Raw genomic sequence first — 19,718 nt, 5'->3', positions numbered from 1 at the left:
AGCTGTATGTCCCTCCCTACACACACACCTCTCTTTAGTCATCTGTTAACACTTGTTTGGTTTTCTTGGCTGTTTCCCCAGTGTATTTATTATACCTGAAAGGTAAGAGAAGAAAAACACAATTCAAAATGGTTGACTTTACTTCTTTCTATTGTTTACAAAAAAGAAGAGAAAAAGAAAAGTCATAGATGCCACATAACCATTGATTTTGTTGTCCTATAAGCCAAAAAGAAACAGTCATTGATATACTCTCAGTATCACAAATTTAAAGTTTTTGTGAACTGTACAGGTCAAAGCAAAATTTGTTTGGTTTATTCATTACTAGACCCCAGAGATTTTCGTTCTCTGTTAATGGTGCTTAGGTTAATTATTTCGCTTCCATATGTCAAGTCCACAAATCAGATCTTCTTCGGAGGGACCGCTTCTTCAGCTAACCTCTCATGTAATTGCATGAGTCAGGGAATGTTCTGGAAAAGTAGACTAGATTAGACTGTTACTCTTATAATAATTTCTTAAAGGAAACAACTTCTATAATTTCAAATATTTGCATTAGAGATTTATGTGAAAGTATATATATTTATTTTACAGGATAATGATTAGAACAGGACTGTCATTTTCACTTAACCTACTTTGAGTGGTTATGAAATTGGTACTTTTTTTTAGTTGAAGGAGATACACTTTACTCATGTTAAAAACTCTTTTGCTGTTCTGATTCTGTTCATCTAATCCATTTTTTGTTCTAAACTGAACAAAATTTCCTCTTAATTTGTCATTGCACTTAAGATTATGTCCTACTTTTAAAAGTTGACAAATCCGTCGATGATCAGTTTGGATCGTAAGAAGTGAAATTAGGAATTTAGAGTAGAAAGGAACACTGTTTGCTCTGGCCAAAGGTTGCCTGGCACAGATGTCCCAATGAGGATGTTGATGGGTTCATCTGAAGTACGCATTTCTGGCTCTCCAGGCAGAAATAGAGGCTCCACCTCTATTCATAGGATCCTTAAAAAAAACAAGTATAGAGTAGTCATTTAGTCTGAATAGGTATTTATAGAATAAGCCATTATGTGATGACAGTAGAATCAGTTAAACATAAATTTTTTTCTCTTTTTATGCCCTACTTGACATCAAGCAAAAAGAGGTAAGTTGGCTATGAACCCGTAGGTGAATCTTATTTTCTTTAATAAATTTACTAAATTTATTAAAGAAATAGTGTTGCTTCAATTAAATTTCTACATATCAAAAACTTTTACATTAGGAAGCTTTTCATTATAAATCCTTATTCTTTTCTTTGAAAAATGAATAAGCACCTTCTGTACATACGGATTTTTAAAAATACTTAGTATTTAGACCTATTGCTTTTTCTTTAACTGAGTTATACTTATGGTTTAATTTGTTTATGAGGACATAGGACATTTTGAAACACTTGGTTTAGTTTGGGGGTTTCTGGATTGTTCCCCCCCAAAATGTGGGTTATGTGTTATAAGTATTTCTTCTTTTCTTATAATAAAGTTTTTTTAAAAAACAAGAAACTACTGACATTGGTGAAAGCCTATAATTTCAGATCTATCATTTTATAGAAGAGGATGCCCTGAACCTATCAGAATATTTTCTAGCATTGATTTTTTAGAAAATGACAAAAATAATGAACAAAAGTGTTAAATAAGAAAATCAAACACATTTCACTGAGTGGTGTCTCATTATTTTCTGGTTTAGGATATATTTTTACAATTGATCTTTTCAGAGGGTTTTTGGTGGTAGTTTGTTTAACTTATCTTTCATTTATTTTTGATGATAAATTAATTCTGATATTTGCATGGTGTAGACCAGTCTTTATCTGATATGTGCTGTTATTGACTTTGCTTAATTGAGAACAGACTACCGTACCACCTTGATTTAACTCTGTGCCAGCTGATGTTCTTGGGAAGGTCATTTTTGAACAAAAGGTTATTTTCTAATAGGTGTTTAATTGGTATAAAAATCGGGCAGCAAAATGTCCTTTTACCTCTTGGTGCCACTGTATTTAATTACCCTCCCCCCCTTCACCTTCTGTGCCTTTCCCACCACAGGCTGTTGATTACACACGTGCTCATGGCTAAATTGTAAGTTGTTCAGGAGCAGAAAATTGGCTCTATTGCAAGGCATTTTTATATTTCTTGCTTGAAATACAAAGAGATTATAAATATTGCTTTGTTTTATCAGCTCATCATTTGATATTCTTCAGTACAGCAAATGGAGAGCTGAATGAAAGTTTTTGTCTAATCTATAATCACTGAAAAGTTTAAAAATACTCCCTCTTCTTAGCAAGTGATGTTTCAATACTACATTGTTGAAGCTGATTTTAATGCCTATCTCCAAAGCGTGATAAACTATGCCCAGTTGTCATTATATAAAGGCAGAGCCAGAGTTTTTAAAGATTTGTCAGTCATATTTTTTCATTGTCTATACTGAAATTTTTTATATGTTTCAACAATTCTGTCTTTATTGTTCTTTAGAATGTTTAATAAATAATGATTATTTATGACTATCAAGAGTATAAACATATAACGGGATTTGCTGTGTTAAAGACTGATGTAAAGTTAAGGTCAAAGTGCTTGGTGACATAAATTAACAGATTACATCTGAGTAGTTGGAAATTATGCTCTTATCTGTGGGTACTTTCTGAGAAACTAATGTATTAATAGAATATGTGATATGTTTGGCAAAAAAGGATGAGATAGCCAACTCTTATGTGTTTGATTATAAAATGCTAAATGCTGTTCACAGCTATCCATATTTATTTGTCAGTACACCATTGAATTCATCATTAGATTTTTGAAAATATTTTAACTTTTCCTAATTGCTCTTTATATTTATTTAAATGTTTATAGATTATGCTCTCATTGTTATTTTTCTTTATGTAATGTTTCTACCTTAAATTTGTTTTATTTTTTTCTAAATTCTCTATTTTCTATGTTTATTTTTTCAATTTATATTTATAGGCATCAAAGGACTACTTAACTTTTACTACTAGGAGAGTGTATTTTGATGCTTCTTTCCATTAACTTTTCTGTTAACTCACTAACACACTATTAATCATTTTGTAGATTTAGTGAGGAATAACTTAGTATTGATGTCACTTGGCACACTTGAAATAATGGCAATTAAAATTTATTTTTAGGATGTATACATCAAAGTCTTATAATTCTCAAAGAATAATAATAATTAATTATCTGATATCACTAAATTAACTTTAAAACCTTTATCAGATAGTATTTACTCTTTTTTTTATTCCTTTTGTTAAAAAGATATAGTTACGATGACAGGAATGCGTAAATTGTAAACCCTCCCTTTTCCAAGTGGATCCATCAGACAATGGCACTAATAATGTGTGAATAAAGAAAATAAATCCAAAGATATTTTAGGGGAGAGAAATCAGTGTATTAACAAGTATTTTGTACCGCATGCAAATTCTCCAAGCAAACTACTGTGGGGAACAGAGAATTGTAAGATTGTAAGGCAAGGCTCTCTCTGCCCTCAGCCCTATATCCTGATGGATGAAATCAGGCTTACTTCCCAGGAAGCAGCAGTCAGAAGCTGCATGCAAGAAATGCTCAAGGAGGCGAGATAAGTGTTACAGTAGTTTAGAGGAAGCAGCCACTTCCTTCTGCAGTGGTCAGGAATAAAGACTGAAATTTGTTAGTTCTAAATAGGCAGAGAGAAGAGAGAGCATTGCAGATGAATAAAATGTTAGGAGCAGAGGCTTACTAAAATGATTTCATCATATAGTCTATTTGGGGCCTTTTTAATTTTCATTGTTGTTAATGGTACAATATTTACTTTGTTCCTTGAAGCTAAAAGCCTCAAGGGCATCTGACTCCTTAGATAGGCGCCCCTCCTACCTAAGCGGTAAGCAGTTCCTGGAAGCGGACCCCGGGCTGCACGCTTGCACAGGCACTCTTTTGCCTGATACCTGCAAGATTGGCATTTAATGCCCTCGCTTAATAGATGGAAAAACTGAGACTCAGAACTGTTAAGTCACACCCTCGGTGTCCCTCAGTTACTGGTTGGTGGAGCAGGGATCTAAGCACAGAGGTCTCTCTGATGGATTCTAAGTGTTCTGCTGAAATGGACACTTAGTTGAGGAACACAGAGAGAGACTGAAGAGGAAGGCCAAGAGACATAGAACACTACTACAGAGGCATCACTGGCAAAGAGAAGGAAATTACTGTGGCGAACCCGTTATCCATTCCCATGGATTGTTGTGTAAAACCCTCACTTAAGAAGCACGTCAGTAACTGTGGGGAACACCTTCGTTCTATCATCCACAAATATTCAGAATTCCTGAGTTTGGGAGACTTAAAAAAAACAATTACGCAATTTTTCTGTCTTCAGTGCACAGTGCAGAAAAAATCTATACTTTCTTCTAGCATAATTTTGCAAATTTTACATTCTTTCATCAATGTAGTTTCCCCCAGTACCACTGATTTGACCACTTTTACATCTTTCTAAAGTGCTTTTTGCTGAAATTCAAGTCCAGATTTTTGCTTATAATTTGTGCTCTGGCCTTTTGTATGTATCTTTCCTTTGAGTTTCTTAGAATTAAAACATATTTATTTCAACCCTTGGACTGCTTAGATTTCAAAGTTCAAGAGAAATTTAGCTCTTCTTGGTTTATTAAGGCTGAAGAGGTTCTACTGACAGAGTAAGAGAAAATAAACGCTGCTTTCACATTGGATCAAGTGCAAAGGCTCTGTATTTTAGACTGAGGCGCTTACACAACAAATGCTTCTCTCCCAGTTCTGCAGGCTGGAAGTCCAAGGTCAAGGTGTCAAGGTATGGACTGGTTTGGTCTCTCTCCTTGACTTGGACATGGGGCTACCTTCTCACCACTGCCTTTTAGCCATGTGAATGTGTCCCTGGGTCTCTCTGTGTGCCCTCAATCTTCTAAACCCCTCTGTTTATAAGAACATCAAATTAGATTAGGGTTTACCCTATGTTAATTATGTCTTTAAAGATCCTATCTCCAAATATGGGCATATTCTTAGGTACTGCGTTAGTGTTTCAACATATGAATTTGGAGAGGGAAGGAATAGTCAATCTATAACAGGCTCCACAGGGCATTCTACTAAAAGGGCAGGGGTGGACAGTCAGAAACTTGGACTCAAGTTCTCACTCTGTTCCTCCCTATGGACCCTCAGAAAATCACTTAACTCTTCTGATCCTCAGTGCTCTAATCTGTAAAATGGACATTTTAACAACCAAATTCAGTTGAGTATTCTGAGCACTAAAAATCTTTTGTTCACTGTGAAAATCATAAATTCATTAACCTCCCTAAGCCTCAGTTTCTCATTTATAAAATAAAAACAAAACCCATTTCTTTGAGTTTATATAAGGATGAAAGAGCTGTTGCATGCAAAGTGCTTAGCCTAGTGTTTGCATATATACAGAACTTAAGAAATAGTACATGCTACCATTATTTTTCATCCTTTCCTCTTCCTTCCACATTGCTCCTGCATGCTCTTCCTTTTCTGTATTTGCCAAAATTTCAATTGAGGAATAGTTTGGAAGAATAAGGCCAGGTTTGCAGAAAGAGGAAAGAAGGATATCCTATGAACATAAAGGAGACTGTCTGTATGCTGTGATCATTAACTATGGAGTTGTCTTAGAACAATCCGTAACTGTCTCTGTCAGTTCTTAATGTAATAGCTTTCATAATTAAACATTCTTGCTTTTCTGCTGTTATCTGTCCTTATTGAAAGGTCCTTAAGGAATAGTGACTGTTTACTCCAAGTAGTAAGATTTTTGTTCCAAAATGATATCTATTTGAAAATAATAGTGATGTCATATTCTATAATAACAGTTGTTCAAGTGGGTAGATTTGATTATTAAACTTATCTTTAACAGTCTTGGACACAGTACACCAAGTTATCAAAGATATTAACTATCATGATAAGGCACGTTTGCTCTTTGTATCATGAATTTTCATTTTTCCTGTCAATATTTGAGTTTATGAGTTACTGTTTTCAAAATGAGAAAGAAAAAGAAATAGAAAAGCATGTATCACTTTCCTTCTCACTGTTTTTGTTGAGAAAAGATGTAAACAATCACGGTCTTACGAAAGACAGGAGAAGAGGTCCCAGGGAGAAGTAGAGTACAGAAGTGAGAAGGTGAATTCCTAGGTGTGTCAGAAGAAGAAATGTAATTTTTATACAACATAAAAGACAGTAGTTTTTCTAGCCTACAGACCTACAACTTTGAGGCTGATGCTTAGCAGACTTCTAGAAATCAATGTGTTTCATATGCTCAATATAAAGTAGGAATTACTAAAAACCAGCATGAATTCATCAAGAATGACTTATGCCTCATTCTCTAGCTCATAAGACCAGGGAAAGTAGTAATATAGTATAATTGAATTTTGGCAAACAACTAACCAGGTATTCTATAATTTTTCTTAGACAACTAGGGAAATTTTAGATGCTAATATGATTGTTTGGATTTACAACTGGTTGAATGGACATGTTCAAAGGATCTAAATTCATAGGTTGATGTTTATGAAATGTTGTGTGTACTTAGCCCAGTCTTATTAGTTGCTAGTCTTTAAAGATAAAGACATCAAAATCATAGTTTTCACAATTTCTGAATTGAAAGAGAAATAAAATGGAGAGGAAGTTAATATGCTAGAAGCTAGATGACAAAATTGGACCTAGAGAATGTTTCTAGTAAGGAAGGTGAAACTCTTATTAGAGATGAGCACAAAGCTACAGTATATGAAATCTTCCATTGGCATCCCACATACCATAAGTACAGGGCAGAGGGAGCATGACTTGAGAACACCCTCTGCAAACAAGCAAGTTCGTGGGAAAGAGCAATGTGATGTGGCTGCCAAAGAAACGCCATGCAGGCTTCTGCCCTTTTCAAGGAATCAGGATGTCCCCAGTGAGGCAAGACTCTGCCACTCCACGCCACTACTCACATCTTATCCACACCTGATTTTCTTCTGAACACCTCATTTTTAGAAGATTGCGCACAAACTGGGATATGGTTAGGGAGCAAGGAGGAGACTGAGGGAAGTTGCAATCATGTCATATAAGAACTTGGGCTCAGGAAAAGTCAGGGGACAGAAAGAGTTTTCAGGGGGAAGTGTGTAGGACTCGGAGGAGTTTATGGTCATGAGGGAAGGAGATGTGTTAAATAAAATCTCATGAAATGGTAGGAATGCATCACTTCTCAAGTCAAGAAACCAGGGGTTGGGTGCAACCCATTCTATAGGAGACTATTTGCCACCAGGAGCTGCTGCTCAGCCTCCCTCTGAGTGTCTGGGCACCAAGGACACCATCCCTGCAGGGATGTGTCTGTAAATTTAATTCGGCCCTTGGGTGATGCCATCGGAGATTGAAATCTCAGCTTCACCTCTTAGTGGACTTTGGCAAGTTACTTAACCCAAGTCCCTCTTTGCTCATCCATAAATTGGGAAAGTAAAACAGGGTTAAAGGAGAGCATGCATGTTCAGTGCCTGCACAGTGCCAGGCAACTGCTATCATCATCATCATCATCATCATCATCACCATCACCACCACCATCATCATCGTCATGATACTTTATTATAATTTCTTTTTGAATGTGCTTGCTTTTCTCAGTTGACCAGGGACCATATTGTCTGTTTTCCTTTTATCCCCACCTCCAAACACAGTATTATATATGTAATAGGAGTTTAGTAACTCGACTGTCGAATGGTTGGGATGAATTTTGGTGGCCCACATAACAACAGTGACTGCTGGGCTTCTGTAGTGGCTTCTCCTTACGATACATAGCTTTCATCTTCGATGCAAAAAAAGCATCAAAGCAACGAGATGAGGCCTAGTTCCTTCAGGAGTGAGTCTACCAGCGCCTAGACGGAGCAGGTGAGACCGTTTGAAACCCTCCGCATCTCAGTGCTGGCGGGGATTTCCTCATCTCCTGACCCACCCCTTTCATTTTACGAAGCACATGCTAATGTGCATCAGCCGCTCAGCTGGGTTAGACATGCGTGTGACTGGGGGAGGGGGGCCACGGACCCAAGAAGAATTTATAAGATAATTGAGTTGGAGCAATACAGCTATTTTTAAACATTTCTTTTTTTCATCTATCACCATCTTATTTATGGACTTTACTTTTTATTCTTGAAGGATAACACTTGGCTAAGTACTTATACATAATAAATGCAAAGGATAATAACAATCAGACATGTTACTGCTAAAGAAGGAAAAAATTGATATTCACAAATTTAAGGAATATCTACCTCATATTGAACAACTTGTAAGGTATTTATACATGGTAGTCCTGCTCACCTTCTGTCTAAATTTCAACACGAAGCATATTTCAAATGAATAATCTGCAACTGCATTGGCAAAGAACCTATTTCTAATACAAGTGAGATATCAAAAAATATTTAAACTAGTCTAATTCTAGGGTTTTCCATTTTACAGAGGCCAAAACTTTGCTATAGAATAGCTTTATTTACACGCCCCCTGCAATATAAGATATAAGGCCAGATTCCTGTGTATTTTTTTAAAGGTTCATGTTCATTTGCACCCATTGCATTTACCCAAATACACCATAGGAGGGCAGCACACACCTGGCCGGATCAGAAACCTTATCTAACTTAGTCCAAAATGTTCCTAAATTATCACTCAGATAGAGAAGCCATTAGAAAAAATTAAAGTAGCATAAAGGAATCATCTTTTAGGACTCTGAGTTTCTACAAAAGGGAATCATTGAGCTAATCAAGCTGCAAAATGGGAAAACAGTTTAAAAAAAAAAAACCACAGCTGAGAAAACAGAAATCTTTGTTACCTTTGAAGGACTTTTACTGAGTGTGTAATCTGAATATCAGATACTACATGAGAATCAGATCTTGTTCCTATCAATAAGCAATCATTAATAAATTACTCTCCAACAAAGACCACTTTATAAAGGGTCCTTTCAATAATGATGTTCTCTTGAATGAACTTCAACCAAGCCTGCCTTATATTGTGTTCTGCTTTGCATCACAGACAACTTTAGTATGTTTTCAATATGTTACACACAAGCATCAGCCATTTTCATGGATTTTGGTATTCTGGAGTTACACAGTCGTGTTTTGTTAAAATAGGGAATAAGTGATACTTAGACACAAACTAAAATATAGATTTTCATGCAGCATCATTAATTCAAGGCTCTAAATCCAGAGTTTGTGATCATTTGGCTTAAATATTACCTGCATAACATACGGAGAGTGATACACTAGGCAAATATATAGTCTAAGCAGTTAGCAGGTAGAATAATTGAATTTTTAAAGTCTTACTCTAATTTTAACTTTTTTGCCAAATCTTTTTGCAGAAATATAATCTACGTAGTTAAAACCAGCTTCCTGGTGATTCTAGTATGGTCAGCTTGGGACCACTAAATAGACAGTTCTTTGATAATTTTAAAACACCAAGCAGGTGGTCTTTCTTGGAGTAGATGATTAACAAAACTAATTAGCTACAGCATGGACTTTTACTAGCTAGCCCTTTTTTAACCTAGTGTGAGTTACATACGTGTATTATATGACTTTAAAATAGCAAAAATAGAACAAAAGTAGATTTCCCATTCAGGTTAACTTCTCTCCATTAGTCGAAGTTACTAACAGTTTACTATATAATAAACATTCTAAGTTTTCTACTAAAAATTTCTTAAGTAAAATCTATTTCCAGAAAACTGTAAAGATGATTTTCTTCTCTGATGTCCTTCTATTAATCATGGAAAAGATTATATTGCATGCCTTTCTCAATGTACCTACGGGATTGATAATACACCCATGTGTCCTGACAATAAAGTCAGTTATCTGAATACATTCCATTTTGAAATAGCAGATCTAAGACCTAAGCAAGTAACTACCATCATGTTCAAGTTCAGATATATCTTTTATTTTTAGATGTACCCAAATACCAGATAGGAATGGCCACATATGTCCTAATATACTTGAGAAATCTCACTACTAATTTTGTCACTAATTTTTTAAGAAGATATTTAAGAAAAAAGTTTTCCATTGGCATGATTTTGGGGGGAAAAGCTTAATCAAGACATTTCTGTGTGAATACACATTCCTCACTAAATCTCTCAGGCAACTGCTTTAGTTACTAACACAATGCTCTGTCGTCTCTTTGTATACATGTCTAATTTATCAGTTTCTTGTAGATTGTCAGCAGCCTGCTGCCTCCGTACCGCCACAGTGCTCACAACTAGCCGGGAGGCAAGACGGCCCAACCGTCAGGTAAATTCAGACGTCCTTCCCCCTACCCGCTGCATGTCAGAGCCGTAGACCCCAAGCCCTCCTTTTCCGCACCATACCTGCCTATACACAATCACATTTGCCACATTTTATTTCAACCATGGGCAACACAAACACACATTGGATATGTGAGGTTGGATGTACCCCATGGAAATCCAAGAGCAGAGTTTATTTTCCTGGCCACTAAAGGCTGCCTTCAGTTCCCTGGCGTGAGTAAATATTTGCGTTACTCCAGTAAATATTTTCATTACATCCCAAAACAGAAAACCTGGAATCATGAGGATGTTGGGCTTGCTGCTTCTTTCGTTTGTCTTTTGTCCTTAGAATATATTTCTCAGACAAACAAACAGGAAGGATATAAAGCATATCTAATGTCTGTTCTAAGACAACTTCACAAAAGTGTCTCTGTTTTCTGTCCATTCAGGGCCCTCATTAAAATTGAAATTGAAAGGTGGAGAAAAACTCGTAATTGTCATTTCAAAAAAAAAAAATTTGCAGTGACAGGGCCCTTCGTGTGGGATTAACTGAACACAGTTAAAGGCAGAGTTACATACCTTCTGACACTCACCTAGAGAGTTCGCAGACTGTTAATCTATTCCACCGAAAGCATGAACTTTCCCATCCTGGGTGACTTCCACACAGCACCCCATCAGGACCTCGTCCTCCTCCCAGAACATCTCGTCTCCAGTTATTTGGCCCGCTGATGGTGCCAAGTTTGTGTAGTCTGGTGTGGCTTTAATATCTGCTTATTGTTCTCTCTTCTACCAGGCAAGGTTTCTTTTGAGCAGAGGCTGGCCCGAGTGCACTTCTATGTGTGTCTGAGGAGCAGGTGTCAGTCACAGTCTACAGGGACCGTGACTTAGCTGGAGTGCTGGGGGGGTCACACGTGTTGCCCAGGAACAGCGACACCCTAAGCCGCAGGGACTTGGTGTCCGAGGCGGTTGTGCAGCCTGCTAAGTGAGACATGAAGTTACCAGGAAGAGGGACATGAGTGAATAGGAACCACCCGGTATCCCTTGATGGATCTCTCAGCCTGCCACTCCCACACCTTCTAGCAGCAGGGTTTTTACTTCAGGGAAGTTCTTCCCAAACATACAAATGCTATTAGTCTACAGTAGCCAGCTTAGACTAATTTCAGTTATGTAAGGAAATATAATTATAAATGTTCAAACCCATCTCAGTGGATTATCCGTGTATAGCGGTGAAGAACATGGGCTTTTAACCCACGGTCCATTCTCGGCCAAGCGCCCCGCTCCCGGGGCCTGGGACAGTGTGCCAGTAACCATTGTTTCCAGGAATGAATAAAGGAACTTTGAACTCCGATTGCTTGGGTTTGAATTCCATCTCAAACACACACAGTTGTGCATTCTTGGGAAGTTACTTCGACTGGCTGAGTTCTATCTCTTATAAAGTAAGGATGAGAATGAGCTATAGGCCTGGCCCATAGCATGCTCTTGATACCTGCTACTGCTAACCTTTCTTCAAGACAAATATCTGCCATCTCTTTCATAACCTCTCTAATGTGCTTGGGCAAAAAGTAGAGAAGGTTAGTGGGGAATGTTTTCAACTTTAATTTTATTTCACCTTGCTTTTTTTTTTTTGAGAACAAGTTTGACTAAATGGTTACCTATCACTGTTCTGTATCATGAAATTGCCAAATTTAGATTGCTTAGTACATACACACAAATATTTCTTTTAAAAGCAATTTCATAAATTACAAATGTTTCTAGTTTCTGCCCACATGAATACAGCATGGTCCAGAGCAGGCTTCCACTGTCCTTCACTGTGGTCAGAGAAGTGATAAAATGCGTATAGACTGTAAAAGACTATCCTTTTCAAAGTCGCTGGAATTACGACTGACTTCCACCTATGCCCACAGGCAAATAGATCAAATTGCATGTCCTCACTGCCCTTTCCACTTTTTTCTGGTAACAGACAGCCAACTTTGAATTCTTACTGTACGCAAGTGTTAAATTCTTTACACTTAATTGCTACAACCCCCATAAGATAAGCACTCAATTGAAAATGAGTAAAATGAGGTTTGTGGAGGTAAAATGACTTGTCCAGAGTCTCCCAGCCTGAAAGCAGCTGAGCCCAGTGACTCAGGCACCCATTCCGCTGACCACCACCGTGCCCAGTGGCACTGTTGGGGGTGCTCCACCCTGCCCCCTTTAGTTCTGCTGTGAGGGGCAACGTCAGAGAGTGCATAAGTCACCCATGTTGACTCTTTATCCCTAGACTGAAAAGGAACATTTGTTTGCTGAGAAACAAAATGTGCTAAGAATGTTCAGAGATCGCAGATCAGGTGTTTTTCTACTTCTCTTTCTCACTTTAAAATATGTTTTATTCTTCCTACGGATTATATGTATATTGAGATAACTATTTAGGTATATAGTTTTGAATAAAAGAGCATGTTCTTATATTTAAAAAATATTGAACTTTCTATATATTCTTTTTACAGACTGATTCTATTTTAGAGCTAAATTATTAATGTTATTTATAGATAAAAGAAACCATAATGTGAAAGGGGTGTTATAGCCTTGGACGTAGTATTTAATATCTCTATTAATACATAGAGATATTTGGTATTTTGCACTTTTTCCCAAGAACTTGCTTACTTGGGGAAAAAAAGTTTCTGAAGATGTATTTATTTCTGTATCTTTGTAATATTTCCTAGGCCTACCATTCACAACATGGTTTTACCTACATAACGTAAGACTTAAATGATAAAGGTTGAATAATGAGTGAGCTCCTAAAGATATTTAGCAATCAGAACTGAAAGTGAATTCTTCCTGTAGCTGAAATGATTAAAACATATCAAATATTTACATTTAAGAAATAATTTCTTAATTTGTAAGCCAAAAATGTACTTCTGCCACATATATACAGTATGATTACATTCATGCAAATTTAGAGTAGTAACACTATAAAACAAAATATTTATAATCTCACACTATGTAAACAATCAGAAATAATAGAAAAATTATTTTAAATTTTTCATTTTTCAATTAGAGTGGACATTATTGTCTTAGTTTCAGGTGTACAACACAGTGGTGTGAGGCTATTCCGCCTGCGCCCCCGTAATTTGTGTCCACCTGGCACCATGCGCAGTTGTTACAATATTCTTGGCTGTATTCCCTATGCTGTATTCTACATCCTCGCGTCTATTTTGTAACTGCCAACTTGTACTTCGTAATACCTTCATTGTGAAAAAAATTTTTAATTTTCATAAATGACATAATGCCAAGGTTGGGCCAGTTGACCTGTAACCCATTTGTAAGCTATTACTACACACTTTATCATGAAAAATATTGAACTACATGGGGTGATCAGAAATTTATCCCTCTTGTGTAACTTGCCTTTATGTTGAATAACATGTTTGGTCCCCTAAAAAGAAACTCATTCTGAATCATGCAGATTTAACAGAAAGAAACTCTGTTGGGTCCATGGGAACGTCTGTCTCCTGCTGTGTTTCCAGGACCATGTGAGTCTGTCTGGAGACGGGAGAAAGAATCTTGCCATGAAATACTTTCAGTCTTGAAACTCCAGGTCTCACATGTTTACCTACCATGTTTTTAAAACAGGTAGAAAAAATAGTTTTTATCACTGACTGTCCTAACTATACAGAAAAATTATTTTTATCACTGGTTATCCTAACTATACAGAAAAATCAGTGTTATCATTGGTTGTCCTAACCATACAGAAGAGCATATCTCCTTTTAAACTAAATTCATATCAGTTGAAAGATTTTGGAAAGTAAGAATGACCTTGAGCAGATCAGTATTTGACATAATTTTGATGTCATATCAAAATTCTGATATTCTGAGATATACATGAAGGATAATTTCAGTACCAAAGATTAAATTTGATGATAATTCTGAATGACTTCAATGATAATATTAGCTTAAAAATCTACATAAAATTAATAAATAATAATAAACCTTGAATAGTTTTCTTAAACATTACTCCTGTCAGAAATGAATTCTATGGTACTGAATTTCATAATATTAGGGGAGAAAACAGAGTTATAGAAAAATGCCGATCCCTTTCAGTAATATAAATATCCCAATAGTGGGATTTCCCCCATTAGATTTCAAAAGGCCTGAACCCAAATGTGATTTGTAGTTTTACTTTAGGAAATTCAACAATTTGGCTTCCTTGTTCTTCAGGATTATTTCTCATGGCATTGATGTGCCTGAGTGTTTCTGAGTTTGTTTAAATCAGAAGCTCTCAGAGGTCTTTTGGAAGTCTGCATTATAGACTTAAGAAATGGGAAATGCTTTAAACCCCTTCAGTCTTATTTAAACTGCCAAACGAAAGCAGATAGAGAGAACTCTTGCAGCAAATTAGGATTCCAATGGCAACTTGATTATCCTGTTGAATCTCATCTACCAGAGAACTGATTTCGAATCCTCTAAAACCTTTGTCCAGCACCACCTACATCCCCAGGAGCTTGCTGGAAATGCAGATTCTCAGGTGCAGCCCCAGACCTATAGAACCAGAATCTGCATTTTACCAAGATCCCCAGGTGATTGGTATACACAATAAAATTTGAGAAGAACTGATCTAAAGAAACCTTGCAACTAACCCAGAGACACAGGGGAATGGGACTGTGTGCAGAAATAGGAAAGGGAAAAAAAAAGCGGTCGCAAGGAGTTAACGTATTTCCCAAACATGTTTTATTTTACTTTTTTGTGCGTGGTTTTGAAAAGCCGTGGTTTGTCTTGGCATGCTTTAAATTTAAACTGTTTTTCATGGAAAATTTCTGTTCTTTTTTGTTTGTTTGTTTATTTGTTTAGTTTCGGTGAAAATAATGTTTGTCTAACCTTACAAGTGGCTTGGCCCCTTATCAATGCGTTTCTTGCTGACATACTTGTTTCTCATTTTCAGTCCTGACCTAGCTCTCCCTGACGAGCAGCCACATTCCAGCTCACAGTGCGCCCCTCTCCACTGTCTCTCCAAGCCTCCTCACCCCTAGTCTCCATCTCCCGCGGACGAAACTCTGGGGCGAACGTTTTGTAGCCACACACAGGATACTGCCCAAGATCCAACCGGTGTTTTCTTCTCAGTTGCTAAATGTGCGATGGGAGTAATGCCTGTCACTTTGGAAGATGAAAGAAAGTTAAGAAGAATAACACAAAGCACAGACTCTGGCGTGATAAAACATTTTATGGTTTCTCTAAGTCATAGATAAACTTCTGCAATGAAATGGCTACAGTCAATTGGATAATAAACAAAACAAAACTGGACACATGTATCTCAGATGACTGGCTTTATCTCGATAATGTAGAGAGACCTAAGACCATGTAAAATACATATATTGTAAAATCATCTTTCCTCATATGTCACATTCAACTATAAAAGTTGATTCTAACATTTTCATCATTGATATTTATTTTGTATTTTATTTGCCACATGATTTATGTTTATAAAAATAATTTCTGAGAGAGGTGAACTTAATTCATTTATGTTTAAATAAGCATAATTTGCTCCGTTAAGTATGAGTTTTAGTATAGTTTGAAATCTGGAATTGGCCAGACAGTGGTCATTTTTCTTGCACAAAATAATAAAATGAGGTGCATTGGAATGTTAATAACTGTATGTTGCTGCTACACTGATATTGTTTATGCACTTACTTTCTAATCAGTAGCTAATTAACTGTTGGATTTTTTTTAACTAGAATTCTTCACTGGACATTATTGAGTAAATCTAAGAAAGAGACTATGTTATAATTCATTGACTTTTTCAACTTTGATGGCATCTTTAATTTTTTTAAAGAATTGCAGGCAGGTAGATGCACTGGTGCTGCTCCTTTGTGTGTGTGTATGTGTGTGTGATACGTTAAAGAAGGCTAAATAACAGGAGGGGGAAAATGGTGTGTTTATTTAATGACCAGAATTTTTTTTTTACTTCTCCCAAATTCAGGGTCCTATTATGAGTCTTTCCTGCTAAAAGGTATCAAGTACAAATGGGAAAATATATCCATAGAAAGATGTAAGTTAGCCTTTGGTTAATGAATTTACCCAGAAAGTGTTCAAATTTTGATTAAAATTGTGTGTTTTGTTGTTGTTAGTTTTTTTCATAACGAATCTTCCTTGCCAAAAAACAATAGATAAACTTTAGCTCATTGTCTACTTTTGACAAACACTCAGGTGCCTACAATCATATTATACATATTGAAATAGTACTTGTTCCTAGTTTATTTACAAATCCTTCTGGATAACTCTTATGACTTGATTTAAGGCAGTCAATTTTCATAGCAAAATTTATTTTGCACATAATCTGACAAACAAGGAAAACAGCTCATTGAGCTGAAAGGTCTAACACTCCTGGGCTCCTTAACTATCAAGAACTGCCCACACAATTGCTCCTAGCCCTGATTCCTTGTCTAGTCAGGTAGCCTTAACTTATTTAAAATCATAACGATTTGACCTTTTCATGTAACAATATCTGTAACTTCTCTTTAAAACAAAAACGATCCTCACTGTTAATACAAAAGATAGTTTACTATGCAGGGCTCTAACCATGAACATTTAGTAAGAGCCGCTCAGCTTACTGAGTGGACGTGGGTGGGACATAATGGAATGGTCCATCAAAGATGGCGGCCAGTGGGTCAATCATAAAGCATAGTGCAGGAGCTTTTATCCGTCACATGCATATTAAGTATTGGTCACTATTACCAAAGCAACCAAGAGGTTTTTAGTTTCTTATATGAGTGCTATTTTCAACAGTGTCATTTATTATGCGACTTGAAGTAGTTAGAAATCTTTACCACAAATAGGGATCCAGGTTAAAGTAGAGAAAAAGAAACAAATTTTCATAAAGTCTTGATCATGGCAGCCTAACCTCCTGTCCTTTCCCACCTGTGTTTCCTTGCTGCTCCTAAACACTCGCTTCATTTTAATTGGTGGTGTATCTGCCCTGTACCAGTATTAGCGAAACGGTGTGGATTATATGAGTTCAATTAAAGGATGCTACCCCCTACGCATGCTTTTTCTTTTTTTTATTTCTTTTCCAAGTATCATGTGTTTGGACCTGAGAAGTGATATAGCTGCAAAGATGACTTTTAATAAAAAACTGTTTGTGCCTGAGGGAAAATATGCCATTTTTAAAAGTACCTCAGAACATCTTCCTATATCGCCTCATCAGTTTTGTTGGTGGTGCAGGGAATTCAGCAGTAAGTATTGTCTCTGTGTAACTATAGAGCAGTAATCCGACGTGACAGTGCAGTATTGCATTTTTGCTCCCTTACTCTAGTTATGACCCGGTGAAAGGCTGGGTCACAGACAACACATTTATTTCTGCCAATATAAAGTTTATCAAGTCTACTATATACTAATTCTACTTCAGTTCCTTTATATTAACAGAGTGGTAAGTGTTTGTTTTGAAATATCAATTCTATAAAAATGTTCATTTTAGCAACACTTTACCAAGAAGGTATAGAAACTTGGAAATAAATCTCTAATTTTCAGCACAAAATTAGGCAATAGTCCCTAAACAGTAAAAGAGAATTCCATGTATTTAAACTGTGGCATCATTTAGCGTAGTTTAAACTGAGCCTGACCAATATTTATTTATAGGCACTTAAAATAAATAAATATGTGTAACACTGATTAAAAAAATCAGTACCTGTAAAGAACATGAGGATTCAAAATGAAATTGAAAAATTGAAGAACTAGTGAAAATGAAAAAGAACAAACTTCAGTAAGACCGGTTGAAGAGAGAGGTGAGGGAAAAAGACTACAGAAATACAAAACACAGTCAATAATTATTTCAAACATGGTGAGTGAAAAGACTAAAGGTCACTAGCAAGCTTGGTTAGCAGAGTAATCAGGTAATTTTTTTAAAAGTAAGCACAATTACCATACTGAAAAGGATAGCATGCAGAAATGCTTTCCTACTGAGGGTTTTTCTTGTTAAAAGATAAAAGAGCAATGCATTGTCTTTGGCCTGAGTGCACGGGGGCAGCCAAGACCCTCAGGTTAATCTTTCTAATCAGCTCATGATTCATCAGATCCCTTTCATCCAGTTCTCTTCCAATGAGCGGGATTTGGATAACTTTGAGAAACCAAAGTTATTAAATAATTAAGAAGAGACCTATTCAGAAAGATTATACTTTAGCCTAAGGGGGAAGAGGTATACTATTGATCTTCAAGAAAATGTTAACCAATGATAGATATCAACTATGGATACTACTATTAAGACTAGAATAAGAAAAAGCCTTCAATGTGAAAGATTTATATTAACTGTAGGAAAGAGATTCTTAGCCGTGGGAAATTATCAAAATTGATAATATAACGATTTGTTTTTTTTTAATTAAGTATTGGTTGTCCAGTAAGTGACAAGATATCTTAATATATTATAATTTGACTTCATAATCCTATAATTCTTTTTATTTCAGATTTAAAAATAAATTATTCTGTTTAGTCATAAAACATTTTAGTCCTTGAAAGTAGGATAGCAATCTTAATTTTTCCAAAATATTTGGCAAAAAATAAAACAGGGTTGTTGGTATTTTTTCTTGCAGCTATATTTCATATCTTTAAAGTTGTCCAGAATATAGTCATTTTACTATTAAAAGCCTCAATTGTTAGAATCTAAAAAAAAAAAATCCTCAGGAATACTTCAGAAATAGATTTTCAGTCCCTTAGGGAGTAAATGCCTCTCAAACTTTATCTTTTCTTAAAAGAATCTTCAGTCTACAGTATTTGCTTTTCCCATGCTTTAGAAAATATTTGTGTACAGACAGTACTGTTTCAAACAAACATTAAGTGTCAGTCAAATCACATATGTGAACCTTCTCTGATAGTCTGCATTAAATAAAATCCTCTACAATTCTCAAGTGGTAGTTACAAAATACAAAAATGAAAAAAATTAAATATATTTTCTACTGTGACAAGAAAAGCAAGGTTGCTGTATAATTGTTATAATCAATCAGCCAAAAGGCATAATCTGTCACTCAGACACATCAGAGGAAACTGGTGGATTTCCAGGAAGCAACCGTGCTAGTTCAACCCCAGGATGCCACAAATGCAGTGATATAGCTATAAAGTAGGATTACGTTCAAAAGGAACTCTTAGGATAAAGTTCACAATTTTAAAAATTGTCCTACAATTTTTTTGTTTATAAACCAGAGTGGTTTTAAAATAGTCCTTGTATTTAAGGTTGCAAATGTACAAGAATATGTTTCTAAGTAAGGGGAACATAATTCTTCAAAAAGCTATTGAACTGGAGTTGTGATAGGTAGTATGATCAATGCTGATACTGACATAATTTTTACCTTAAAATAGATTTCTATGGACATACATGACCAGTCTAGCTCCCGAGTAACCTTTCCCATTGTGTGTAATAATGCCCCCAGATGAGTCGTCTGTAATTGAATTCATCTTTTTTTAAATGTCATGTTAACTGCCATTGTCCCTGATGTATTTCATTTGTATCCTGATTC

The 19,718-nt window shown here is 36.0% G+C and overlaps 1 protein-coding gene across 3 annotated transcripts in view; it reads left to right on the top strand.

The window, feature by feature from the left end:
* Positions 1–15,660, top strand: part of BICD1 (BICD cargo adaptor 1) — a 155,011-nt gene extending 139,351 nt beyond the window's left edge. For all 3 annotated transcript variants that reach the window (XM_054591273.1, XM_054591271.1, XM_054591274.1), the window contains 2 exons: positions 10,177–10,252; positions 15,161–15,660. In XM_054591273.1, the coding sequence (XP_054447248.1) occupies positions 10,177–10,224 (48 nt within the window). In that variant the 3' untranslated portion in view covers positions 10,225–10,252; positions 15,161–15,660. The remainder of the gene's footprint in view (positions 1–10,176; positions 10,253–15,160) is intronic.
* The last annotated feature ends 4,058 nt before the right edge of the window (positions 15,661–19,718 follow it).

This window comes from Pteronotus mesoamericanus, unplaced genomic scaffold (genome assembly GCF_021234165.1).
Source record: "Pteronotus mesoamericanus isolate MK-2021 breed Mesoamerican mustached bat unplaced genomic scaffold, CSHL_Meso_final scaffold_21, whole genome shotgun sequence".
NCBI classification, from domain to species: Eukaryota; Metazoa; Chordata; class Mammalia; order Chiroptera; family Mormoopidae; genus Pteronotus; species Pteronotus mesoamericanus.
This window is presented reverse-complemented; position numbering and strand designations above follow the sequence as displayed.